General features: G+C 37.5%; 2 protein-coding genes across 5 annotated transcripts; both read left to right on the plus strand.

Annotated features, from left to right (window-relative positions):
- Window positions 1-2339: 2339 nt before the first annotated feature.
- LOC145138504 (auxin transporter-like protein 2) lies at window positions 2340-6545 on the plus strand. Of its 2 annotated transcripts, none has more exons than XM_079072586.1 (9): window positions 2340-2456; window positions 2662-2857; window positions 2979-3164; window positions 3839-3951; window positions 4041-4239; window positions 5009-5106; window positions 5198-5405; window positions 5513-5770; window positions 6135-6545. In XM_079072586.1, the coding sequence occupies exons 2-9, from the start codon at window positions 2690-2692 to the stop codon at window positions 6366-6368; spliced, it is 1464 nt and encodes a 487-aa protein (XP_078928712.1). In that variant the 5' UTR covers window positions 2340-2456; window positions 2662-2689; the 3' UTR covers window positions 6369-6545. The 2 variants fall into 2 exon arrangements, with proteins under 2 accessions (XP_078928712.1, XP_078928713.1); XM_079072587.1 differs by having other exon boundaries at window positions 2351-2456; window positions 4056-4239.
- Window positions 6546-11807: 5262 nt separating this feature from the next.
- Window positions 11808-16199, plus strand: LOC145136378 (thylakoid lumenal 17.4 kDa protein, chloroplastic-like). 3 transcript variants are annotated; one of them, XM_079070498.1, is made up of 6 exons: window positions 11808-12007; window positions 12078-12142; window positions 12307-12375; window positions 15230-15367; window positions 15461-15707; window positions 15789-16199. In XM_079070498.1, the coding sequence occupies exons 1-6, from the start codon at window positions 11881-11883 to the stop codon at window positions 16013-16015; spliced, it is 873 nt and encodes a 290-aa protein (XP_078926624.1). In that variant the 5' UTR covers window positions 11808-11880; the 3' UTR covers window positions 16016-16199. The 3 variants fall into 3 exon arrangements, with proteins under 3 accessions (XP_078926624.1, XP_078926625.1, XP_078926626.1); XM_079070500.1 differs by having other exon boundaries at window positions 11955-12007; window positions 12214-12375; XM_079070499.1 differs by lacking the exon at window positions 12307-12375 and having other exon boundaries at window positions 11811-12007.
- The last annotated feature ends 11332 nt before the right edge of the window (window positions 16200-27531 follow it).

Here is a 27531-nt window from a genome sequence, read left to right on the forward strand (position 1 = left end):
TAGGGTTTATTTGAAAATCCCATAACCCCAGAGAGGGGTTATGATTTTCGTATATGGAAAAGAAAAAGAGAGGGGAGAACAAAAATTAGAGGCTCCAGAAGTCTTCCAGAGTTTAAACCCAATCCCTCTATTTATAGGTATCAGATAAATCCTTTAGGGTTTTAAACTCTTTAGGATTATCTATACCTTATCTGAAACCTGTCATATCCTTATCAAAGGACATATGGAAATCATCAATATCAGCTCTCTATGAGCTTCTGGAATATTCCAATTAATCTCTTAGATTAATTCATATTCAAGCCCTTTAATTAATTAAAAATAATTTAATTAATTACCAAAAAAATTTCTAATTAATTTATTAATTCCTTAATAAATTGACAACTTATTTTCTCCATTTCCTTAATGTTATTTGTGTCATGAGGCCAACCTAAAAAGAGTCTGTTATTATTTAGAAAATATTACTAACTAGTTAATAACTTTGCACGCTATTTCCAACAAAAAAAGCTCAGATCTGAAGCTTCTAAGGGATTTAATGGATGAAGTTCCTGAATTTATCCATTACACCATCCAACAAACCCTTAAACTCAAACCCTAACTCCTAAATGAAACCAAAATGACTTAAATCCTTTGCATGGCAACAAAGAACCTCAATCTCATCAAGTCTAGAAGTCACTCGAGGACAAGCATATGATCTGGGAGTTCTCCAAACTTCAAGAACTTTAAAGACAAGAACCACAAGGGGTCAAACTCACTTCCCACGCCTAGATCTATGCAATATTACAAATATAGCAGGGAACTTTATGACTTACAAAGCACATTCAAGGTCTAGAAGGTTACAACTTCAGCTGGAGCACACACCTTTAAGCACCGCCAACTTCTATTCTCCTCAAGATCATCCAAACGCACCACCAAAGAACACAAGGCATGCAAACACGGAGGCTAGGGTTTCAATCATGGAGATGAAGGCTGATGAATGTACACAACCATAAAAGATAACACCCTTATATAGGGACCAAAGACCGAGATCTAGGGTTTTGAACCCAGTCGCCACCGTACTGCGGTCAACACTTGACCGCACTGCGCAGCGACTAATTTTTTTCCCCCAAAACCTTATTCTCAAAATCCTTTATCCTTTAGCTGATCGGATCAGAAAACAGATATTACATTTCAACCGCTAGAATCTGAATCGAAGAGGGTGTGGTGCGATTTGAATCATAAAAAAAAGGAGAAGGATGCGAAACGAACAAGATGAGAAGGGGATGCACTATATTGTTGTTACGTACCTAAGTGAGGGAGAAAGAAACACGAACACAAACCATGAAATCGACACACACTTTATCTGATTCAGAGTTTCCTTCGACGCCAAAGTTCTTCTCCCAATGGAGGCCACTAGGGTTTCATCCGATGGAGACGGCTAGGGTTTCGTCCGATGGAGGCAGTTAGGGTTTCGTCCAAGGGGATGGTGGTGAAGGCAGAGAGGGTGTTGAAGATGGTGACCGTCGGAGATGGTATAGGAGATGACTCTTGACGGTGGTGGTGGTGGTCGGCTACCCACATGTGATGGTGGTTGCTTTGTGTTAAGAAGATGACTAGATGATTGTTACCCACACGTGACCTGATAATAAGCTATAAATGACAAAATTTATCCAAATGTAACGTATTAATGGACATAAATTTGGACTTAGGACATAACCATACATTTTATGTAAATATAAGGGCTTTTATGGCAATAACCCTATTAATAAATGGTGATGGTGGTGATTGGTGGAGGCAGTATCGACAATCGATGGTGGTTGATGGAGGCTAGTGGAGTAGTGACGACAATCGATGGTGGTTGATGGAGGCTAGTGGACTAGTGACGGGTGGGGTTCTTATATTAATAAGAAAAAAAATATACATATATAAATAAAAGATAAAAAGGCTAATTTCTTTACATAGGAAGAGATATTAACGGTTACAACCTCACGGATTAGACCATTCATATTAATTTTTCAAAATTTAGACTAAAAATAGGAATAGGAGCAAACCAAATGCACCGAATCTGTAATTTTTATAATCCGAGTCACAAAAAAAAAGTCACTCACATTCAAATAAATAAAAAAGTTAGCGGCTTCTCACTTTTCCCTGCAAAAAAGCCACTCACATTTTCCTCATCAATGGCTGCTGCAAGCTTTTCAGAGACATAGAGAGGTTAAAGTCGAAAACAAGCAAAACTCTATCAATGCCACTTTCATCATCAACCTCTCTCTGTTATTCCCTCAAAAGAAAAAAAAACTTTTATTGTTTTTTACAAATGGGTTTATGATAATAACTCGTAAATTCCCTTCTTTATTCATTTTTCCAAATGGGGTTTCTACTTTTTAGGTATTTGTTGGGAGTTTCATGATTTAAAGGAATTTGCAAGCGGTTGTCAACAAATTCAACAAATACATTTAATATCAGCAAGGGTTATAAATGTAAAAATCCTCTTTCACACTCCCTCACTTAAGTTTATGGTTAACAAATTGCAAAAAAGTCTACTATTTTCTTTATGTTTTTTTGGATGTATATCCATGTGTCAGTAAATGCGTATATACATGTATCAATTAATATTGATTTAAAAAATGTACCCAAATAAATGCACTTTTCTGCTCTTTTTAATGTGTGTTGTTGTTATTTCAGTTTCATATAACTCATTAACAAAAAAAAAATGGCTATTGGAAACAACATTCAAGGTGAAGGTGAAGGTGAAGACGCCATTGTAGCAATGGAACAAGAGGAGAGAGAAGGGGTAGATCAGTCAATGTCTGGTTTCAAGAACTTTCTTTGGCATGGTGGGTCTGTTTATGATGCGTGGTTTAGTTGTGCTTCGAACCAGGTAATTTACGAAAATACCCATCAACAACAACACTTGTTTCTCTCATTTTCTTGATTTCTTGTTTGTGTTTTTTACATGATAAAGATTGAATCTTTTTTTTTTTAATTGATTTATTTTGAAGGTGGCTCAAGTTTTGTTAACTTTGCCATACTCTTTTTCGCAATTGGGGATGCTTTCGGGGATTATATTACAAGTGTTTTATGGTTTGCTTGGGAGTTGGACTGCTTATCTTATAAGTGTTCTATATGTGGAGTATAGAACAAGGAAGGAGAAAGAGAATGTTAGCTTCAAGAATCATGTTATACAGGTTGGTTTTTCCTTTCTTTTTTCAAGAACATATAATTAAAAAAGAAAAATGAAATTTGAAAGTTTACCCATGTTTTTACTAGAGATTTATCAGTTTTTGCCACTTAAAAGCTGACCCTTTTCTTTTATATTTATGTAAGAATCTTTATTTTTAGTGTGTACTTCTGCAAAGAATCTATTTCGGTTGATTATGATCATACATTCATACTCTCTTCTTGTAAAGAATCTATTTTCCTCTACTTTATGAAATTTTTCGGTTTGTCATATATATATATATATATATATATATATATATATATATATATATATATATATATATATATATATATATATATATATTATATTATATTATATTTAAATGATATGTGTTTTATGTTGGGAAGTGAAATCTTGAAAATGAGAGACTTTAATGATTAGGAATTAGTTACACAATGGGTAATCGATTTTACTTTTTATTATTATGGTATTACATTTTCCCTAATTTTTTTTTTAAATATTTGAGAAAGACTTTCAAATAAAGAAAAAGTTGGACTCTATTATATATATTTAGAGCATTCAGTTAAGTCATTTAATGACTTTCTATTTTCAGACACATAATATTTTCATTAACTTTAACATATATAAAGGGAATTTTTTTTTTTTGAAAAACTAAATGATATATATACTATAATGCAGTGGTTTGAGGTGCTAGATGGGCTGTTGGGCCCACATTGGAAAGCTATTGGGTTAGCCTTCAATTGCACCTTCCTCCTATTCGGCTCGGTTATACAACTTATAGCTTGTGCAAGGTTAGCTTAAAATTCCATCTCATTATCCTTCATCACTTTCAATTTACATCTACCCTTTCGAAAGAGGGATATATTTGACATTTCACAAGTTGTTATTATCACAGCAATATATATTACATAAATGATCACCTTGACAAGAGGACATGGACATATATATTTGGAGCTTGTTGTGCTACAACAGTGTTTGTGCCCTCTTTCCATAACTACAGAATTTGGTCTCTTCTTGGGCTTGGAATGACCACTTACACAGCTTGGTACTTAACCATTGCAGCCTTCATCCATGGCCAGGTATAATCACCAAAAATTAAAAACGATTTTTTTGATGATTAAAAAAAATAGAGTAAGATTTTTTTTGGTCCCTTGAGTATAGCTGATTTTTATCAAATTTGGTCCTCAAATGAGGTTCTTATACATTTTTGGTTCTTAGCGCATATAAAATGACTAATTTTGGTCTATGAGTATAGCTGACTTTTGCAATTTTGGTCGAAAAACTAGTCTTTTTCTGGAACCAGGACAAAAAACATTACAAGAACCTCAGATAAGGACCAAAATTGCAATAGAAAACTTTTTGAGACAAAAATACAAAATAACTATACTTATGGACCAAAAATGTAATGTACTCTAAAAATCAAGGGATATTCACCCAAATAACTACATTTCCTTGAAAGATAAAACCAACTTTTTAACAAAAAAAAAAACACAAATGACCATCAATTTCGAACATTGCAGTTTTCAAAATAGATATGAAATATTTTACTTTTTTTCCTGACAAAAACAATTTTAAAAATTGCTTTTTCTATTCATAAAGTTGTTTTTCAGCTCTAAAAAGCAATTTTTGAAATTGATTTTTGTCATAAAAAACGAGTTCAAAAATTCATATCTATTTCGAAAATTGAAATTTTCGAACTTGGGGGCTATTTGTGTTTTTTTGTTAAAAACTTAGTTATTTCCTAATACTATCTTTTTAGAAAATGTGGTAATTTGAGGGTGAATATCCCAAAAACCAATATATCATAGCGACTATAAACGTAAATTACTCTCATTATTTTTTGTTTAGGATAAAGGGGTCGTTCACTCGGGCCCTAAAACGATGGTTTTGTACTTCACCGGAGCAACGAATATACTCTATACTTTTGGCGGACATGCTGTCACAGTGTTAGTATTTATTCAATTAATTTATTTTATTTAAATGTATTTATGAGACGTTTTATTTAAATAATAAATAACAATTTGATTTTTTTTATAGGGAGATAATGCATGCTATGTGGAGGCCTCAAAAGTTCAAGTACATATATTTATTTGCAACATTTTATGTGTTCACACTTACACTTCCATCGGCTGTTGCCATGTATTGGGCTTTTGGTGATAAACTCCTTAACCATTCCAATGCCCTCTCTCTCCTACCCCGGAATGGATTTCGTGATGCCGCCGTTGTCCTCATGCTCATACACCAGGTTTTTTTTTTGTACTTTCATTTTTTTTTCTTTTTATGGCAATGCTATAATTGGTGGTTAATTCACATAATAAATCATTTAAGTATTCTTATTTCATTTTCTTGTAGTTCATAACTTTTGGTTTTGCTTGTACACCACTCTACTTTGTGTGGGAAAAAGTGGTGGGAATGCATGACACAAAAAGCATATGTTTAAGGGCATTAGCAAGATTGCCCGTTGTCATACCAATCTGGTTTTTGGCCATTATCTTTCCTTTCTTTGGTCCAATCAATTCGGCTGTTGGGGCTCTCTTGGTTAGCTTCACTGTCTACATCATCCCCGCTCTTGCTCATATGCTCACTTATCGAAAGGCTTCTGCTCGCCAGGTATTCATGATAATTTTGTACTGTGTTTGACATGCACTGCACTAGGATCAATACTGACGTCAACGAGACAAAATTCACAACTTTTTTGTCCACAACAAAAAGGTGGAATTGTGACTTGGTATTCATGACACTTTTGTACTATGTTTAGTGTGCATCGGGCTGTATGTCAATGAGACAAAAACTGTAATTTTAATTGTCCCCGAGACCTGTACTCAAGACAATGTTAGACTGACTGACTGATACTGATGTCAATAAGACAAAAAATGCAACAAAAACTTGGGAAAGAGGCTTGATCTCAAAATTTTGGTTGGTGTAAAAGACATTAATGCCCTTACACCATTAGTGAAAAATTTGTTGGTTGTAGAATGCGGTGGAGAAACCACCATTTTTTCTTCCAAGCTGGACGGCTATGTACATGGTGAACATCTTCATTGTTGTGTGGATTATGGTGGTGGGATTTGGATTTGGAGGGTGGGCAAGTATGACAAACTTTATCAAACAAGTTGATACCTTTGGGCTCTTTGCCAAGTGTTACCAGTGCAAGGCGGCACCACCACCACCACCACCAGTGTCGCCATCATCACCACTACATCACTGAGATTGCAAACCTTCTTTTTTGCACCAAGTATGTTCTAGTTTTGGTATAGTGTGTAAATGGCTGGATGAATGGTGTTAAGTAACTTGAGCCATGAAAAATGGATAGTTAGTTTTGGTGTTATTTTGTTAAACATGCTTAATTCTTAATAGAAAGGTGCTTAACGGGTGCTTTATATAATGAGGTTAACAAATACGTTCTCACTTTTCATACATATGAAGGAGTTGCTTTCAAATAACTTTACATACCCTCCAAAAAGTATTGGATACTTGAATTTACTCCTTGAACTTCACCAAATATAGTTATTAGATTCTGATTAACACTCTAATTCAAGAGTCAAACCAGGGTTTTTTTCTATAGATAAGAGTTCTTACTTTATTTTACATGATATCCTCACTAATTCTTAACATTCAAGTTATTATATTTCTTAATAACACATAAGTAACAAAATGCTACAACTACACTTCACAGATTTCATGAAATTAACTTAGATCACTTGATATGGAACTATAAGAGACGAAATTAACTTGGGGGATATTCTTTAATATCGGGCTTACACTCTTCACAAAACTTGCTCCCGTGATACTAAACTTTGATCATTCGAATTTGCATTGCATTATCCTTTTCTTGGATAGATTTAATCTCTACTTCAACGCTCCATCACTTGCGATTGCTAAAAAACACGCACAAACCAGAGAAAAATGAATTGATTTGAACTTTCAAGGATGCCTCTACATATACTTTACCCTTTAGTCCCCTAACTTCGTCTTTTTGCAACTGTACCCTTATTTCGAAATTCGTATGTGCTATAAGTTTTTAGGAAATAAATGAACTTCAAGCATACATACTTATAAAGCTAACATTTTTTTTCTTAAATCTCATTCATTTGAGACCCCCTTTTTTAACTTCCTTTCACCACATTCATTTGAAACTCCCATGACTTTTCAATTTCTTTACAATAATATTATAAATAAGTTAAATAATGTTCTATAAACAAGAAATGGTGTTTTATTACAATGTCTTCATCCCACATCGATGGTGAGAGTAAACAAGAGAATGTTTCCTCATCTATAAATATGAAAGGTTGTGAAATGTTTCAAAGAGACCAAACCATGAGAACTTCCTCATGCCTACCTTTGTAGGATTTTGAAGGTATTATTTGGTGAGATTGTCTATATTGGCAAGTGTCCAGTTAACTTTTAGAATTCCAAAAATGGTTTTGAACTGAATTTTTTGAGGTTTAAATCGTGTTTCAATTAGAAATTTTTTTTATGTAATTGGGTATATTGACTTGAACCGGAGCTGGATCAATTTGGACCGATAAATGAATCATTTTCCTTTCACAACAAACATTTGAAACTCCCATGATTTTTTAAATTATTTCTAATAATATTATAAATAAGTTACATAATTTTATATAAATATAAAAAAGCATCGACCTAAACCTAAAATTATAATTGTTTGAAAAATCACTTTTATTCAAAAGCACGAAATATATACAAACCAGGTTCCACTAGAAAAAAAATATGTAGTTTGATATATTTAGTTGAATCGGTGCGAGTTTGATCTATTTGGACCATAAAAGAAGCATTTTCCTTTCATTACATATATTAGAAACTCTCATGATTTTTCAAATTGTTTCCAATGATATTTTAAAAAAGTTACATAATGTTATATAAATATAAAAAAACATCTACCTAAACATAAAATTATAATTGTTTGAAAATTCGATTTGATCAAAAGCACGAAATATATACTCAGATTATATTTTATAAATGAACACTTTTTATAATGAACTTTTGAATCATGAAAATACATATAAACAAACTTTCTATATTAAGTACCTAACTGAATTTATGATTTTAGAATTAAACAAAAAGTTATTCAATAAAAACTTACTTTTTTGGATAGCCACTTACGAGATTATAGAAAAATGGAACTATTGAACAATAAAGAAAGGGTAAACAAGAGAAAGGGTGTTTTACTAAATAAGTTGAATAATGTTTTATAAACAAGAAAGTGTGTTTTATTACAATGTCTTCATCCCACATCGATGGTGAGAGTAAACAAGAGAACGTTTCCTCTTCTATAAATAGGAAAGGTTGTGAAATGTTTCAAAGGAACCAAACCATGAGAACTTCCTTATGCCTACCTTTTTAGGATGTTGAGGGTATTCTTTGGTGAGATTGTCTTTATTGGCAATTGTCCATTTAAGTTTTAGAATCCTGAAAATGGTTTTGAACAAGATTTTTTTAGGTTCAGTTTCAGCTGAAAAATTCTTGGCTAGCCGCAATAAATTTGGCTCGCCCCATTTCCCGATTATAATCCTCGGCACAAATATTTTTGGTTCTTAAAAAGAAACAGTTCGAGAAGGTTCAATTGTCCGAAATGAATTTCTAGACTCGCGGATTTATCGACCTCAAGTTTGTACTTTCAACTTCATGATTGTATTCCAGGCTGAGCACAACATCCTTATGCACCCATTTCACATGTTTTCATTATATCTAAAGTGTGCAGTGAGGGAGAATTGGGAATTTTTCTGATAGGAGATAAGGGTGTTTTTCCTTGGCGCTATAAAATTCGCCCACCGGGTTCAGGTAAAGACTCTCCCGAATATTGGGTAGTTGTTGTTAAACCAGGTCGGAACGGTGCTAGATCTGGTCCAAGACGAACTACTGTAGGGGATTTATTAAAACCATTAAATTCGGAATATGGTAAAGTGTTTCGGATTGAAAGAGGAAGAGTTGAGTAAATGAAAAATCCTTTTTTTTCATACCTGGAAAGTTTCATTCGTTGGATATAGAGCAAATTTTTATAAAAAAAGCAAAAACAAAGAAAGAAGGGGTCAAGTCAAATAGTCTTCTTCACAATCTACATACTGTGGCTAGGAATGTGGTACAAGGATTTCCCGGCATCATGTGTAATGTAACATAGTAATTATCTTTTTCAATTGGGAGAGATGGCTGAGTGGACGAAAGCGGCGGATTGCTAATCCGTTGTACGAGTTATTCGTACCGAGGGTTCGAATCCCTACCGTTATGTAGTTTGGTATATTGAGTTGAATCGGTCTGAGTTTGATCAATTTGGACCGATAAAGGAAGCATTTTCCTTTCAGCACATACATTTGAAACTCCCATGATTTGTCAAATTGTTTCTAATAATATTATAAATAAGTTACCTAAACATAAAATTATAATTGTTTGAAAAATAAATTTGATTCAAAAACACAAAATATATACAAACCGGGTTTCAATAGAAAAAACGTTATGTAGTTTTGTATATTAAGCTGAATCGGTCCGAGTTTGATCAATTTGGACCGATAAATGAAACATTTTCCTTTCACCACATACATTTGAAACTCCCATGATTATTCAAATTGTTTATAATAATATTATAAGTTACAGAATGTTATATAAATATAAAAAAATCTACCTAAACATAAAATTATAATTGTTTGAAAAATCATTTTGATTCAAAAACACGAAATATATACTCGCTTATATTTTATAAATGAATTCATTTTATAATGACATTTTGAATCATGAAAATACATATAAACAAACTTTCTATATTGAGTACCTAACTAAATTTTTGATTTTAGGATTTAACAAAAAGTTATTCAATAAAAACTTAATTTTTTTTATAGCAACTTACGAGATTACTGAAAAATGGAACTATTGAACAATAAATTTTCTGGATAACATTTTATTTTTATTATTTAATATTTTATTTAACAAAATGAAATTATTGGCAAATAAAGAAATGCGTTTAATTAAAATGTCTTCATCCCACATTGATCGTGAGAGTAAACAAGAAAATGTATTCTTCTCTATAAATAGGAAATGTTGTGAAATATTTCAAAGGGACTAAGCCATGAGATCTTCCTTGCATCTAACTTTGTAGGACGTTGAGTGTATTCTTTGGTGAGATTGTCTTTGTCCACAAGTGACCAATTAAATTTCAGAATTTCGAAAATGATTTTGGATCGTATTTTTTAGATTTGGATTGAGTTTAATAAATATCCGAGTGTCTTCTGGCTGAGTTAGGCAAACTCGCTTCCATTGGAGGCCGAGTTTAAGTAACATGCCGAGTATTTGGTTGTGTTAGACAAGTTTTACAACCCTGTATGTAATACAATTTAAAGTTTTAACCTTATAAAAGACGTCACTATTATCATATGTTCTACATAATTATGGTAATATTTATGATACAAAACATTTTTTTTACTATTTAAGATAAAAAGTTGTCTCTATTATCATATGTTGTACAAAATGATAAAATTTAAGATAGATAAAAAGATGTCTCTATATTATCGTATTTTCTACATAATGATAATATTTAATATAAATGTTTTAATTTAATATGAAATTATTATTTAATAGATAACAATAACGATTTATTTATTTATATTTTTTTTTCTATTTTAACCATATAACTTTGTATATGCAAAACAGCTTCAAGTTCCAACCTTATCTCTTATGATATAGTTCAACATAATAACAATACTAAAAATATTTTTTATATTTTTTATGAAATTATTATTTAATTTTTAATAACAATGATTTAGTTATTTTTAATATAAAATATTTTTTTATATCCCACGCAACGTGCAGGCATTCGCCTAGTCTAATATGTAAGAACTGTGATAATTCACGTGTTATGATATTAGGAAATAGAATGAAATTCAACCATGTAAAAAAATTATGTTAAAAAGAAATGTGTTTACCTTTTTACACTTTGGTATAAAAAGAATGGAATATCTTGAAAAAAGGATTTTGAAGGCTTCTTAAGGATTCCAATCATGTTGGTTTCACAACCAAACATGCCCAAGGTCTTGATTCAATAATTTCTAAAACTAATTTAGTTTATCATATATTTAACTAGTTAACGAAAAAAAATCATGTACCCGAAATCGTTTTCCAAGCAGAAATTCCTACCAAAATGATTAACTAAGAACAACAACATTTTGGTGAAACATAATAATGTCGTTGACTTGGTCTATCATTAGAGAAATCAAATAAACTTTTATCTTTTGTTCATACTTATATTCATGTTGACTTGGTTTATCATTAGAAAAATCAAATAAATTTTTATCTTTTGTTCATACTTATATTCATATTCATTAGATCACGGTAAATATCAAAATCAAGTGAAAAAAATTTAGAAAAAGAATTAATAAATTTCACATATCATTATAGACAATATGTTTAATTCCTTCAATTGTATAATAACAAGATACTTATATTTTCATTTTACATATAATAATGACATGTTTATTTTTAATTATAATAGTGATATGCATGGATCTTGTAAAATATACCTTGTACTATTCATATTATAAACATATATATTTTTTTCAATAATAATACATGTAATCATAAAAATTTGTAGGAAAATGGAACAAGACGGAAAGTTACACGACATCGTATTGATCATATCTTGTTACCAAAAATCAACGTTCTCAAAAGAGCTACCCTTATCCTCATACACCAAGAAAGCAACACAGCTCTTGCCAATGGCGTCAATGGCACTTTCAATTGCTTCTTCTTCTCTCTCTTTCTCTCGTTCATGTTCCCCAACTGCCATTCCCCTCGCTTCACCCTCTTCCTCCATCTCTCTCACCTCCTCAATTCAACCACTGAGTACGTAAACTCTAAATTCCTTTCTTGTTTTAACTTACGCAATTTTAAGCTTGACTGAGTTTCGTTTCAGTTTATTGCGGAAGAGGAGACAAGAAGACTGCTAAAGGAAAGCGATTCAATCACTCATTTGGGAATGTGAGTTTTCCTGTTTTTCTCAATTTTAGGGTTTCGAATTTCAGTCTATTAATTGGTTGCGTAATTAGCAGAACGTTCGACAGTTTCCTATTTGCAGCAATCCATAGTAGTAAAATCATGCTCAAATTATCAACATGAAATTTAAGAATTATATGATCGAACAGGCAAGGCCACGGAACAACACCAAGGTGCCACCAGCTCCACCACGGAAAGACCGCTTCGACGACGGTGAGGTTGTTAAGATAGAGATCGATGAGTCTATCTTCTCTAACTAATCTAATCCAAGCATTTGTTTAATTTTTTCTTGTTTCATGATTTTGGGATCAAATCCTATGCTTTCAGTTCCAAATCCAATGAGAATCATCAAATTTTTCTACGGTTACATCATCTGAACACTCTTAAATCTTACTATCTTCCATAATCATTATGGTTAATGTTTATTTATACTTTATATTCAGTTATTTTATTACATATAATAATATTATTTAACTTATATTTTATATATAATATATGATATGATTAAAACTGATAGTGAAAGTGGAGTTTATAAGAGCGATTTAAGTTTTACTATTATATTTTATGAAAATATCAAAAGTAATTTTTTCTTTTGCCGGCAGGAGATTTACACTGAACTTCCTAAGCTTATTTTGATGGTAGGGACACCTAACATCAAAATAAGATCCCTATCAAAGCCCCTAAGGCTAGAGGAAAGGGTTTGACAGTGATGATGTGGACTTGGCAAACGTACTCTGCAGGTATTGATCGGCAGTGTTAGGATCGATGCTCAACATAGAAGAACAATGAAGTTTCATTTTCTAAAATCAATTAGTGATAGAAGGGATTACTCATCGACTATATGCTTATGCTAATATATAGTTTCTCTTTTTATCGATGTGGGATTGGGTTTGCATCCCAACAATCATCCCCCAAACCCAAGTTCCGTCCTTGGTCTCCCCTTCAACGGAAGTTCATCAAATCCAATCCTTTTTCATAGGGCCGATACTTTCGGGACATGCTCACTTGACCTTGGGGCCATGACCTGGGACCATCAGACTTGACCTTGGGGCCATGACCTGGGACCATCAGGAAGACTTTCGATACAAGGCTTCAGGATGAACTTCACCATTTGTTAGGATCGCTATTAGCCTAACCATGCTTAACATAGAAGAACAATGATGTTTCATTTTCTAAAATCAATTGGTGATAGAAGGGATTACCCATTGCCTTATATGCTAACATCTAGTTTCTCTTTTTACCGATGTGGGATTGGGTTTGCATCCCAACAATCATCCCCTCAAACCTAAGTTCCGTCTTTGGCCTCCCCTTCAACGACTGTTCATCAAATCCAATCCTTTTTCATACCGCCGATACTTTCGGGACACACTCACATGACCTTGGGGCCATGACCCGGGGCCATCAGGAAGACTTTCGATACAAGGCTTCAGGATAAACTTTGTTGGACCGGGAATTATACTTTTCGATACAAGGCTTCATGATGAACTTCGTTGGATCGGGAATTATACTGGGGATTACGCCACTTGCGACCACCACATCATTCAGACTACGATCGTAGCTCTGATACCATTTGTTAAGATCGCTATTAGCCCAACCATGCTCAACATAGAAGAACAATGAGATTCCATTTTCTAAAATTAATTAGTGATAGAAGGGATTACCCATTACATTATATGCTAGCATATAGTTTTTCTTTTTACCAATGTAGGATTGAGTTTGCATCCTAACAAGCAGCCCTACTCGACAATCCTTTACCGAGTTACTCTCCCTTCTACCTACAAATCAATGGCTAGCAATTAAGAAATGGTTAAAAGAAATTTTTAAAAAGAGTGGCAAACCATTCCTCCTAAATGATAAACTTTTAAAAAGGTGTGAGAAATCTTATGTGGCGTCTACGTGACAGTAAAAATGATGACAAAAGTGGCAACACTCCCTCTAGCCTAAAAGACTCGATAGTGGACAATATATGAAAGTCCAAGTGCAATAGACATACCAAACACTGAGACTGGATAAGAGGCTTCAAGTGTTAGTTATCAAAACACTGAGACTGGATAAGAGACTTCAAGTGTTAGTTATCAAAGATTATGATTGGACCGGTCTGCCAAACCCAATCAATAAGAAATCAAAGCCATACCTTCTTTGTCTTTCTCTGACCATAAGAAATCATATAAGGGATTTAACTGTTCCTTAAATTATTTACGCTCCATAATTGGCCCTCTAACACTAGCTAAAGTGTCATAAGAACCTAAATTTTTATATATTTTTTTTCCAATAAATATCATTACACAGTAATAGCAATATATTACATCATACCTTGTAAATTTATAAATTTTATATGTTTTACTATATACTTCATTTAAATCTTCTTAAATCGTCTTCCTATATCATATACATATATTCTTAAGGGCGGAACTATATAACTATATTAACAGATATGTAACTTAGGAACAATATACTTTGTGCTTATCAGATTTTGGCCACAGTAGTTTGTTGAGGTTGCCAATTTTAGTCCCTGCCTCCTCAAAATTCCAATTAGGTTTTTACGGCTGTTCTCCACCCCCTTCTCTCCCTCGATTACATTACCCAATTGTTTCAAATCTAGGCATATACACGAGTGATCGATTTTATTCTCCCAAAACCCTTTCCACCTACGACTTCTCACGAACGCCACCACCACCACCGTTCTCAACGAGTACAACTGCTTACTGTGTCTACACGAAGGAGAGAGAGAGAGAGAGAGACGTCTCCTCGTTCGTTTTCACCTCTATACATTGATCCGTGTTAACTGCTCCAGTAAGAATATGAAATTTTTTGGATATTGTAGCCTGAATTAAGTGCATATATGATTGCCCTTTATGCTCCCGTGTAATTAATACTTTTTCCAGATTGATACCTATGCATATTACAATTTCGAATCAAGTTTGCTCGCTTCCAGTGTTCCTATTAAGAATTTCTCCATTGCACCTGTTTTGAAAAAGAAATCGAACATATTAATTTGATTAAATTAATGTTTACAATGAGTAGTGATATGAACAAATTGATCTCTAATATGGTATTTCCATTTCCATTCAGGTAGCAGCTAATCCAAATGATTCTATCTCCACATCTAAAGAAAAATCATCTCATTTCAAGGAACTAAGGAATGTAGCTTGTGGCGTCCTTGCTGTCTTGGCTCTCACTACCACCTCTCCTGTAATCGCTGCTAATCAGGTTCGACTAATTTCTGCCTTCCTGCTACATAAACATTATACTAAATACGAATAGTATCAGATTTTGATTTATATTTGGATGTTTGATTTGCAGAGATTACCTCCGTTGTCAACAGATCCTGAAAGATGTGAGCGAGCATTTGTTGGAAACACAATAGGTCAAGCAAATGGTGTATATGACAAGGCGATTGATCTCCGATTTTGTGACTACACAAATGATAAAACAAATCTAAAAGGAAAATCTCTTGCAGCTGCACTTATGTCTGATGCTAAATTTGATGGAGCAGATATGACTGAAGTTATCATGTCTAAAGCTTATGCTGTTGGTGCTAGCTTTAAAGGTAACACCTTTTGTTTGATCTGATTGATTTATTTTCTTGATTTCTTGATAATACATTAATTTTTGTTTTGTAAAAATGCAGGTACAGATTTTACGAATGCAGTTCTTGATAGGGTTAACTTTGGGAAGGCTAATCTTCAGGGAGCTTCGTTTAAGAACACTGTGTTATCTGGTTCAACATTTGAAGGTGCTCAACTACAAGATGTAGTGTTTGAAGACACGATTATTGGGTACATTGATCTTCAAAAGCTGTGTGTAAATAAAACTATCAATGAGGATTCAAGACTTGAATTGGGATGTCGGAATTAGAAGAGTGAGGATGTCTCTTTGTGTTCTGGAATCTTCTTGTATTTTGTGTAAACAGTTTTGTTGCTTGGGATTACATTGCCTTATATTGCACCAGTTGTAAATCACTAAATTATAATGTTTTGCTTGCTTTGTATGCACATAATCTAAAACCACATTCTCGGTATAAAGCTCTTTGATTTTATCAGTTGACAAGTGCATTGTTTGTTGTTTGACTTGCTTATGGCAGTTTTTATAATCCAATTTTCTTTCGTTTTCCTTATTATTTGTTAGTATTTATGTGTCTATAGTATTTAGTAAGGTTTCCATCTGTCTTTCACTCGACTTTACTTTCCTTGCTATTGATTGTGCTAACTTTGTTGTGTGTTGTTGCTCTTTATGCATATCACTAAAGAAATGAAGGCGTTTTCCGGTTGAAATGTCATAGATGGTGACATTTTTAAGGTAACAAGTTGTGAGGATTTGATCATTTGTTGCATTGATATGAACGGAAGTCAAATGATGAAAGTCAAGGAAAGGGATTCAACGACAAGTGTTGGTTAATTCTGAAAGGGTGTCGTTTATGTTGTATAATCTCAAGGATCCGTCATCGTAACCACCAACAACATGTTTCTCACAGTAGACAACACTTGGTATGATTATAGCATTCTAATTTCAAATAGGTGGAATTGGATTGTACTTTAGAATTACATGATGAAAATATAATGGGTTGAATGTAAGAAATAATTGTCTTTTTTTTTTTTTCCTATTATGGTATTGTGCTTTTAGATTTTCTTATTACAACATTGTACTTTCAAATTATTTCTTAACAATGGTGTAATGAAAATAGATGAATGTACAATGCTATTATAAGAATATTTTAGAAAGTATATTGCCATTTCTTGCATTAGAGGTCACCGGTTTCATAAGATAAGTTTAGAAAGTATATTGCTATTATAGTATTGTATTTTTTTTCCTTTTCTTATTAGTGTATTATAATTTCGTGTTATTTCTTATTAGAGCATTGTACTATGAAAAATTGATGATTGTAGCAATAGGACAAAAACTTGGGAAAGAGGTTTGATCTCAAAATTTTGGTTGGTGTTAGGGGTGAGCATTCGGAACCGGGTATCCGCCTTTGGAACCGAAATCGCCTTAGAACCGCCGATTCCGAAACCGGAACCGCCTTAAGCGGTTCCGATTCCGGTTCTCATTTTTTTGGAACCGCTACCCGCTGGGTACCCGTCGGAACCGGTATATATATATATATATATATATATATATATATATATATATATATATATATATGTGTGTGTGTGTGTGTGTGTGTGTGTGTGTGTGTGTGTGTGGTGGGGGGGGGGGGGGTAATACAGTACTATGCCCAAATAGGGTGTATCCTTGTCCTTAACCATCTCAGTCCCCACTGACAACCTGCTCATGCTCTAACATTACCTCTCGGCAGTCATACTGCCCAAATATTCTGATGGAAGGTCGCCATCAATGCTAACCAGCAGGGTTTTAGCCCCAAGCTCAGAAACCGAAATCTCAACACCTCTTATGTTTCCCACAGGAAACGGAAATAATACCACCCAGGTCACAGAAGGTGACATATCCACTATCGGCTGATTGCTCAACTCATGCCGCAATCCTCCATAAACGTCATCTCTACTCATCCTTGAGCCTTGCGACTCCATCTGACATCTCACCAAAAATACCTTGGAATCATCTCGACTTCCCTCACAAGGGATGCTTCGCTGGAACTTGTTCCACATGACCCCCTGACCTCATACCCTATCGCATCCGATCTCGGTCTAACCAATCACAACGGAATAACTGGTAGAACCAGTAACACTAACCGCCACGGGTCATGGTACTCGAACCATGACATCACCAATCAATCTGTCACTTAGCATGGTACTCGAACCATGACATCACTAATCAATCTGTCACTTAGCATGGTACTCGAACCATGACATCACTAATCAATCTGCTACTTAGAATCTCCAGAATACTCCTTGCATCAAGTATGGGTCCTCTGCTTTCAGTAGTACGGGCCCATACTACCTGTCACATCTACCCATACTTTCCACACGGACCATCCCAGATTTCCTAAGTAGTTGCGCAACCTTCTCGTTCGTCCATCCCGTTACACGTGTTCGCTCCCCAACGAAATGCTCTACCCTGTCAGCACACTCATCTGACCACGGTCACCCCTAGGCTCTTCCTAGGTGCTCACACTTCTCTGCCATCAGCTGCTGAAAAACTCCTAATGATGCCAGCCATCTACCTCCTGAATATCGTCATATTCACTTAGTAGCTGACTCCCATCATCGAGAGTTCCACAAAGCACGAAGCAAGCAGCATTCGGGCATCGAATAATCCCCACCAATACGTAAACCACTCTAGGTTACAACTCCACTTGCTCTATTCACACACAACAGGTGTCACCGAACTCAAGCACTCTACCCCACACGGGCATATAACTACTCTCTCAGTAGGCATCCTTCGATGCTTATCTAGGTATCTCTCCTAGACTACTCCTCTACTCGAAGCTATATCTCTGAAATATTCCTACTGGATACTCTTACTCAGCACATACTCGAAAGCACATCACAGATAACAACAACTCCTAGGCTAAGGCATCACAAATCAGGCCACTCTAGTCCTAAAGTATGGAATACCTAGCCTATTTCTAGCATGCATGATATCTCATAAAATATCTCATAAACATCTCATAACATAAAAAGAAATGGTATTTTGGGAAATCACCGTTCGGGCTCTGGCTGATTGTACACACTGCTCCTTCTCGTTTTCTCTCAGAAACTCTTGTTCACTTTAGAAAAATCATTTCTTTGAAATTTTTTCTCAAATCCTCAGTTTGAGTCCAGATTTACCCGAAGGCGCATCCGAATCCCTCAAACTAAGGCTCTGATACCAACTTGTAACGACGTAAATTTTCAACAAATTTTTCCTTTTAAAATCGCATACTTTTCATAACATTTTGTATAAAAATCTCGTTTATTCAAATTACAAAACACAACTCCATTAATAATCCAGGATCCTCAAAACATAACTCTTTCTCTGGTGTGTACAATCAAGCCGGTGCCGTCCCGCGATCCTGAGAAACCTGAAACACATAACACATAACACGGTAAACACAAAGCTTAGTGAGTTCCCCCAAAATACCACATACAACAAATTCGCCACTCGAGGCTATACTCTGTAGGACCCTCCGGTCCATGTGTCTCAGCGGGACCCTCCAGTCCTGTAGCTCGTTGGACCCTCTGGTCTGGTCTAGCTCGTTGGACCCTCTGGTCCGGTCTGGTTGAGCCTTCCGGCCTCATATATCGTTGGACCTTTCGGTCCGGTCTAAATAACTCATATCATAATATCACATAGACAAGATGCATAACTCAAGTAAGCACATAAGACCTTCCGGTCACACATAAATACCACTCTAGGTAACGTATAGTGAGAAGACTCACCTCGGATGATGAACAGTCCCTACAAATGCTGCAGCTACGAATCGGCTACTAACTCTGTGCCAACCCACAATTAACCCAATTAGGAACTAAGTCCAACTCTCACTCAGAAGGTCCAAGACAGACCACTGATCATCCCATCAATAACCTAAAACCCATTGGGCCCACCAAGGCCAAATGATAAGTGGGTTCTCCAGAGGCCCAAATCTCAAATCTTGAAGGCAAGCCCAACACTAGATAAACTCCTCAAGCCCACTAATGGCCCAATTTGCTAAATTGGGCCCAATCCCTCTAATGGGCCTTGCACCAAGCCCAAAAATATCTTTGGCCCATAATATATGACTTATGATGGCCCAAAAGGCCCAAAGACCCAAGGCGTGGCCCAACCGTGGCCCAAGGACACAAAGCCCATACTGACAGAGTACGCGGGGCGTACCTCTACGTACGCTAAGCGTACAGGCAAGATAGCGAGTACGCTGGGCGTACCTGCACATACGCTCATCGTAATTCCCCTGATAAGTCCTCTTTCCATTAAGCACTAATTACACCACTCCAGAGGCTACAAACTCAGATCCCGGTCCTCTTCCATGTCTTATTTCATAAAGTCACTGACTTTGTGACTTTACTTGGCCCAAACAACTCAAACTCCAAAAATGATCTTCTACTTCCATAAAGAGGCCTAGATCTCATGCATGATTATGAATGGACTAGCAAGTTCGAAACTTTACTGCTTTAGAAACACTTTTAGCCTTGAGGGTGGCAACCCTAAGCTCAGAAACGAGATTTCATCATAAAGGTCCAATCTTGGGACCCAAAATGACTCCAAACCTAGATCTATGCATCCTTAAGTAAAGTGATGAACTTTATACCTCCAAAGAGTCCCAAATGATGATGTTATTCCAGATCTATGAGCTCCAACTTCGAAAGTTCTTCCTTACCAACTTCTTCTTTTCCTTCTTCCAAGTTTACACCACCAAGATGAGCTTCTTAAGGAGAAAATCACTCAAGAATGAGGGGATGAGGCGTTCTAGGGTTTTCTGAGGGTAAGGGAACATATAAGGTGGCTAGGGCTTGAACCAATATGTTCTTTATATAGTGGCACACCCTAAAATTAGGGTTTCTGGACATTGGACGTACGCTGGGCGTACATCCTGTACGCCGGGCGTACGCCAGAAGGCACCCGCGATCTTTTCCTGTCATACGTTGGGCGTACCCACACGCGTTCCAATTTGCATGCATGGTCCTCCATACCAACTTTTCTCCATAAGGGACCATTTATGCCAACAACTTGCAAGTGCCATAACTCCCTCACCCGATGTCCGTTTCCGACGCACTTTATATCCGAGAAACTCTACACTTCTATCAACTTTATTCCTCCAGCGCCTTTAACAATACATTTTGCTCTAAAGCACAAACCGAACTCTTTTATTACACAACCTACCTTACCCATATCCCAAAAAGGCCTAAACCTTTATCCCTAAAAGCCTCAAAGCCTTCTCATACTCGGATTAAGGCCCACGGCCTTAAATCACAAAACAATCTGGAACGGGATGTTACAATTCTCCCACACTTAAATTAGATTTCGCCCTCGAAATCGTTCTTTTCCTTTGCATAGATCAAAACAATTAGCCCGAGAAGCACAACCGGAAAATCTCTTATCATTCAACGATCCTTCTCCCAAGACATCCGAAACCAAATAGAAATTCCCAAACCGAAAAAGGACGGACCCCTTTTTCCCGTGGAGGTATCTGCTCTAACTCTCCAAAACTGGAAGACTATAGTGGTCTGTCTCCCGCCAGACCGCCCATGCAGAATATCACCCTGATAATCGCTCATCGAATAACAGACTCGGATAAAACACTTCCAACTCTGAGTACCCGGTCAGCTCCCGACCCAACGGGTTAACCTCCAGCGGCTACCCCTTGCACACCTAATATGATAACTTTACAACCCTCCTGTTCACAATAGCTACCTCGGCTCATCGTGACGCACAAGTCACGTAGTTCGCTTTACCCCAAGCGAATACTACAATTTATCTGATATCGTCTCACCTTCGACCTCTGCCGTCTACCAACCACTGATTCCATGCATTTTGCGGTTCTTCCCATACCGACGAGCTATCTCACTCTGGTTTAATAAATCTGATGGAGAACAATACTTCTCAAAATGAACCCATCTACGAATCTAAAACCTTATCTTGCCTACTAACACACGAACGAATCCAGACTCAAGCTCTAGAGTCGGATTCAACAACAGAATTGGGTCCACTCAATTCCAATCTGGTACTCAACTCATGACCCAAGATTTGCAATCCACGCATACACCACCTCTCCAATTCCCTTCGGTTGCGATAACCACGACTCAACTCAGAATATAGCGATTCCTGACAAATATGGAGACCTCGGCCTCGCCCCTGGTCCAACCACCAGGCTCCCAAAACCCAATCATTAGGGCTACCCAAACCTAAAACCCTTCTGCGTCATGCTCTGACTAGTGTCTAATACGGCTCCCCATGATATCATAACATTCCATCTCACTGACTAGTGAGTACTACGGCTCCCCGTAGTATCACAACACCCTCTCGCTGACTAGTGAGTACTACGGCTCCCCGTAGCATCACCACAACCTCTCACTGAATAGTGAGTACTATGGCTCCCCGTAGCATCACCACAACCTCTCACTGAATAGTGAGTACTACGGCTCCCTGTAGCATCACCACAACCTCTCACTGAATAGTGAGTACTACGACTCCCCGTAGCATCACTACACCCCTTTGCACTAACTCATTAAGTCTGCAGCTCCCAGCAGTCTTACTGCACTTGCTCTTACCCCTTCACAATCTCATCCTCAGGTCGACGCCACACTGCGATCATTAACTCATGCCCTGTGGACCAACCATAGATAGGTGCACACACTTACCCAAATCATGCATTGCTATTTCTGACAACATCCGCCATAACAAAACACCTTTCCCAGCTGCAATCCACATTCTTGAATAATCTCGCTTGATGTCAATTGGCCGAAGGGCCCCCACTGGAACCGTAGATACCTGATACACCACTTGCCATCTCAAACTCAAAACTCAACATAATCAGAGATTTAGGACATTAAACTCAGATACCCCGATACACCATCACAACACCTCGCAGTGTCTTGACTCTACCACTGATCTCATACTCATGACATCATACTCAGATACTGCATTGCTTCCTCAGAATCTCGCAACCGATCTTTCTCTCGTGCCACTTGTAACCCCGGAATACTCCATCTCCCAAATTGAAACACGGAGAAATCGCCAACGACTCAGAACACGAAGATGACCCTCCGAAACTCTTTCCTCATTTGCTAAAACCCAAGAGAGATTACGCATGCCGACCCGGAAATTGGATGCGCGATCATCTCTTACCCTTTCCAAAGAGCATAGAATAATCCATTCATCGAACCAAAATTTCCCAGCTGCCGAAGTATCCCTACGAACCAACCACCTCGAAGAATTCTTATCTACCACAAGGCCTCTGACCAACAGCCACCTGCCGTGCAGACACTCATCCTTTCTTGAACGCGTACAACATGCATTAACTCCCTCTGCAACTCACCTCGACCACCAATAACCATGGTCTCATGAATCCATAGTGCATATCTCTATCCAGTTCCCTAACCGCTCTTGAACAAATCTCTGATCCTCTCGATAGAATACCCGGTTCTCCCCCACTCAGGGTTCGAACCATCACCAATTGGCGCACCAATAATCTATTCCACATAATGTTTCCACCAGGAACATCACACTTACTCTTGGAAGGTACTACACAATGCTCGGTGGTCTCCCCGATAGAGACCCCGCAACTCCAAATACCCGAATCTCAGATGAAATCCTCATAAACTTCTCATCATGATTGCCTCTAATCATACAGAATCTCATACCATCCTATTACCGGGCATCTCAACTGTCCAGTAGTAACTCTGACTCTTAATCTGAAAATAATGAACTATCATACTCATCATCCTCGACTCCTCAACCAACGTTCCATCACGTGGGTTGTAATAAGAGCGGAGACCTCATTACCACACTCGATACTCATCATAGATAATAAGAGCCACTGCCCCAATATCCTCTTCTTGATCGTCCGTCGCTGTAGCTAATACATGCCCTACTATGCCCAAATAGGGTGTATCCTTGTCCTTAACCATCTCAGTCCCCACTGACAACCTGCTCATGCTCTAACATTACCTCTCGGCAGTCATACTGCCCAAATATTCTGATGGAAGGTCGCCATCAATGCTAACCAGCAGGGTTTTAGCCCCAAGCTCAGAAACCGAAATCTCAACACCTCTTATGTTTCCCACAGGAAACGGAAATAATACCACCCAGGTCACAGAAGGTGACATATCCACTATCGGCTGATTGCTCAACTCATGCCGCAATCCTCCATAAACGCCATCTCTACTCATCCTTGAGCCTTGCGACTCCATCTGACATCTCACCAAAAATACCTTGGAATCATCTCGACTTCCCTCACAAGGGATGCTTCGCTGGAACTTGTTCCACATGACCCCCTGACCTCATACCCTATCGCATCCGATCTCGGTCTAACCAATCACAACGGAATAACTGGTAGAACCAGTAACACTAACCGCCACGGGTCATGGTACTCGAACCATGACATCACCAATCAATATGTCACTTAGCATGGTACTCGAACCATGACATCACTAATCAATCTGTCACTTAGCATGGTACTCGAACCATGACATCACTAATCAATCTGCTACTTAGAATCTCCAGAATACTCCTTGCATCAAGTATGGGTCCTCTGCTTTCAGTAGTACGGGCCCATACTACCTGTCACATCTACCCATACTTTCCACACGGACCATCCCAGATTTCCTAAGTAGTTGCGCAACCTTCTCGTTCGTCCATCCCGTTACACGTGTTCGCTCCCCAACGAAATGCTCTACCCTGTCAGCACACTCATCTGACCACGGTCACCCCTAGGCTCTTCCTAGGTGCTCACACTTCTCTGCCATCAGCTGCTGAAAAACTCCTAATGATGCCAGCCATCTACCTCCTGAATATCGTCATATTCACTTAGTAGCTGACTCCCATCATCGAGAGTTCCACAAAGCACGAAGCAAGCAGCATTCGGGCATCGAATAATCCCCACCAATACGTAAACCACTCTAGGTTACAACTCCACTTGCTCTATTCACACACAACAGGTGTCACCGAACTCAAGCACTCTACCCCACACGGGCATATAACTACTCTCTCAGTAGGCATCCTTCGATGCTTATCTAGGTATCTCTCCTAGACTACTCCTCTACTCGAAGCTATATCTCTGAAATATTCCTACTGGATACTCTTACTCAGCACATACTCGAAAGCACATCACAGATAACAACAACTCCTAGGCTAAGGCATCACAAATCAGGCCACTCTAGTCCTAAAGTATGGAATACCTAGCCTATTTCTAGCATGCATGATATCTCATAAAATATCTCATAAACATCTCATAACATAAAAAGAAATGGTATTTTGGGAAATCACCGTTCGGGCTCTGGCTGATTGTACACACTGCTCCTTCTCGTTTTCTCTCAGAAACTCTTGTTCACTTTAGAAAAATCATTTCTTTGAAATTTTTTCTCAAATCCTCAGTTTGAGTCCAGATTTACCCGAAGGCGCATCCGAATCCCTCAAACTAAGGCTCTGATACCAACTTGTAACGACGTAAATTTTCAACAAATTTTTCCTTTTAAAATCACATACTTTTCATAACATTTTGTATAAAAATCTCGTTTATTCAAATTACAAAACACAACTCCATTAATAATCCAGGATCCTCAAAACATAACTCTTTCTCTGGTGTGTACAATCAAGCCGGTGCCGTCCCGCGATCCTGAGAAACCTGAAACACATAACACATAACACGGTAAACACAAAGCTTAGTGAGTTCCCCCAAAATACCACATACAACAAATTCGCCACTCGAGGCTATACTCTGTAGGACCCTCCGGTCCATGTGTCTCAGCGGGACCCTCCAGTCCTGTAGCTCGTTGGACCCTCTGGTCCGGTCTAGCTCGTTGGACCCTCTGGTCCGGTCTGGTTGAGCCTTCCGGCCTCATATATCGTTGGACCTTTCGGTCCGGTCTAAATAACTCATATCATAATATCACATAGACAAGATGCATAACTCAAGTAAGCACATAAGACCTTCCGGTCACACATAAATACCACTCTAGGTAACGTATAGTGAGAAGACTCACCTCGGATGATGAACAGTCCCTACAAATGCTGCAGCTACGAATCGGCTACTAACTCTGTGCCAACCCACAATTAACCCAATTAGGAACTAAGTCCAACTCTCACTCAGAAGGTCCAAGACAGACCACTGATCATCCCATCAATAACCTAAAACCCATTGGGCCCACCAAGGCCAAATGATAAGTGGGTTCTCCAGAGGCCCAAATCTCAAATCTTGAAGGCAAGCCCAACACTAGATAAACTCCTCAAGCCCACTAATGGCCCAATTTGCTAAATTGGGCCCAATCCCTCTAATGGGCCTTGCACCAAGCCCAAAAATATCTTTGGCCCATAATATATGACTTATGATGGCCCAAAAGGCCCAAAGACCCAAGGCGTGGCCCAACCGTGGCCCAAGGACACAAAGCCCATACTGACAGAGTACGCGGGGCGTACCTCTACGTACGCTAAGCGTACAGGCAAGATAGCGAGTACGCTGGGCGTACCTGCACATACGCTCATCGTAATTCCCCTGATAAGTCCTCTTTCCATTAAGCACTAATTACACCACTCCAGAGGCTACAAACTCAGATCCCGGTCCTCTTCCATGTCTTATTTCATAAAGTCACTGACTTTGTGACTTTACTTGGCCCAAACAACTCAAACTCCAAAAATGATCTTCTACTTCCATAAAGAGGCCTAGATCTCATGCATGATTATGAATGGACTAGCAAGTTCGAAACTTTACTGCTTTAGAAACACTTTTAGCCTTGAGGGTGGCAACCCTAAGCTCAGAAACGAGATTTCATCATAAAGGTCCAATCTTGGGACCCAAAATGACTCCAAACCTAGATCTATGCATCCTTAAGTAAAGTGATGAACTTTATACCTCCAAAGAGTCCCAAATGATGATGTTATTCCAGATCTATGAGCTCCAACTTCGAAAGTTCTTCCTTACCAACTTCTTCTTTTCCTTCTTCCAAGTTTACACCACCAAGATGAGCTTCTTAAGGAGAAAATCACTCAAGAATGAGGGGATGAGGCGTTCTAGGGTTTTCTGAGGGTAAGGGAACAGATAAGGAGGCTAGGGCTTGAACCAATATGTTCTTTATATAGTGGCACACCCTAAAATTAGGGTTTCTGGACATTGGACGTACGCTGGGCGTACATCCTGTACGCCGGGCGTACGCCAGAAGGCACCCGCGATCTTTTCCTGTCATACGCTGGGCGTACCCACACGCGTTCCAATTTGCATGCATGGTCCTCCATGCCAACTTTTCTCCATAAGGGACCATTTATGCCAGCAACTTGCAAGTGCCATAACTCCCTCACCCGATGTCCGTTTCCGACACACTTTATATCCGAGAAACTCTACACTTCTATCAACTTTATTCCTCCAGCGCCTTTAACAATACATTTTGCTCTAAAGCACAAACCGAACTCTTTTATCATACAACCTACCTTACCCATATCCCATAAAGGCCTAAACCTTTATCCCTCAAAGCCTCAAAGCCTTCTCATACTCGGATTAAGGCCCACGACCTTAAATCACAAAACAATCTGGAACAGGATGTTACAACAGATGAAGGAATTGCTTTCAAATAACTTTACATACTCTCCAAAAGTATAGGAAACTTGTATCTACAGACAAGAGTTCTTACTTTATTTAACATGAAATCCTTGCTAATGCTTAACATTCTAGTTATTATAGTGCTTAATAACACATAACTAACAATATGCGACAATGACACTTCACCGATTTCATGAAATTAACTTAGAATACTTGATATAGCACAATAAGAGATGAAATCACCTCAATT

This window comes from Lactuca virosa, chromosome 9 (assembly GCF_052849685.1).
Source record: "Lactuca virosa cultivar CGN04683 chromosome 9, Lactuca_virosa_CGN04683_v6, whole genome shotgun sequence".
NCBI classification, from domain to species: Eukaryota; Viridiplantae; Streptophyta; class Magnoliopsida; order Asterales; family Asteraceae; genus Lactuca; species Lactuca virosa.

What these genes read in the sequence shown, in the direction of transcription:
- LOC145138504 (XM_079072586.1), top strand. Translation starts at nt 2,690, where the DNA reads ATGGCTATTGGAAACAACATTCAAGGTGAAGGTGAAGGTGAAGACGCC. An exon ending in TTAGTTGTGCTTCGAACCAG is followed by an intron (nt 2,858 to 2,978) that starts GTAATTTACGAA and finishes TTTATTTTGAAG; the next exon opens with GTGGCTCAAGTTTTGTTAAC. An exon ending in CAACTTATAGCTTGTGCAAG is followed by an intron (nt 3,952 to 4,040) that starts GTTAGCTTAAAA and finishes ACATTTCACAAG; the next exon opens with TTGTTATTATCACAGCAATA.
- LOC145136378 (XM_079070498.1), top strand. Translation starts at nt 11,881, where the DNA reads ATGGCGTCAATGGCACTTTCAATTGCTTCTTCTTCTCTCTCTTTCTCT. An exon ending in TCAATCACTCATTTGGGAAT is followed by an intron (nt 12,143 to 12,306) that starts GTGAGTTTTCCT and finishes ATGATCGAACAG; the next exon opens with GCAAGGCCACGGAACAACAC. An exon ending in CTGTAATCGCTGCTAATCAG is followed by an intron (nt 15,368 to 15,460) that starts GTTCGACTAATT and finishes TTTGATTTGCAG; the next exon opens with AGATTACCTCCGTTGTCAAC.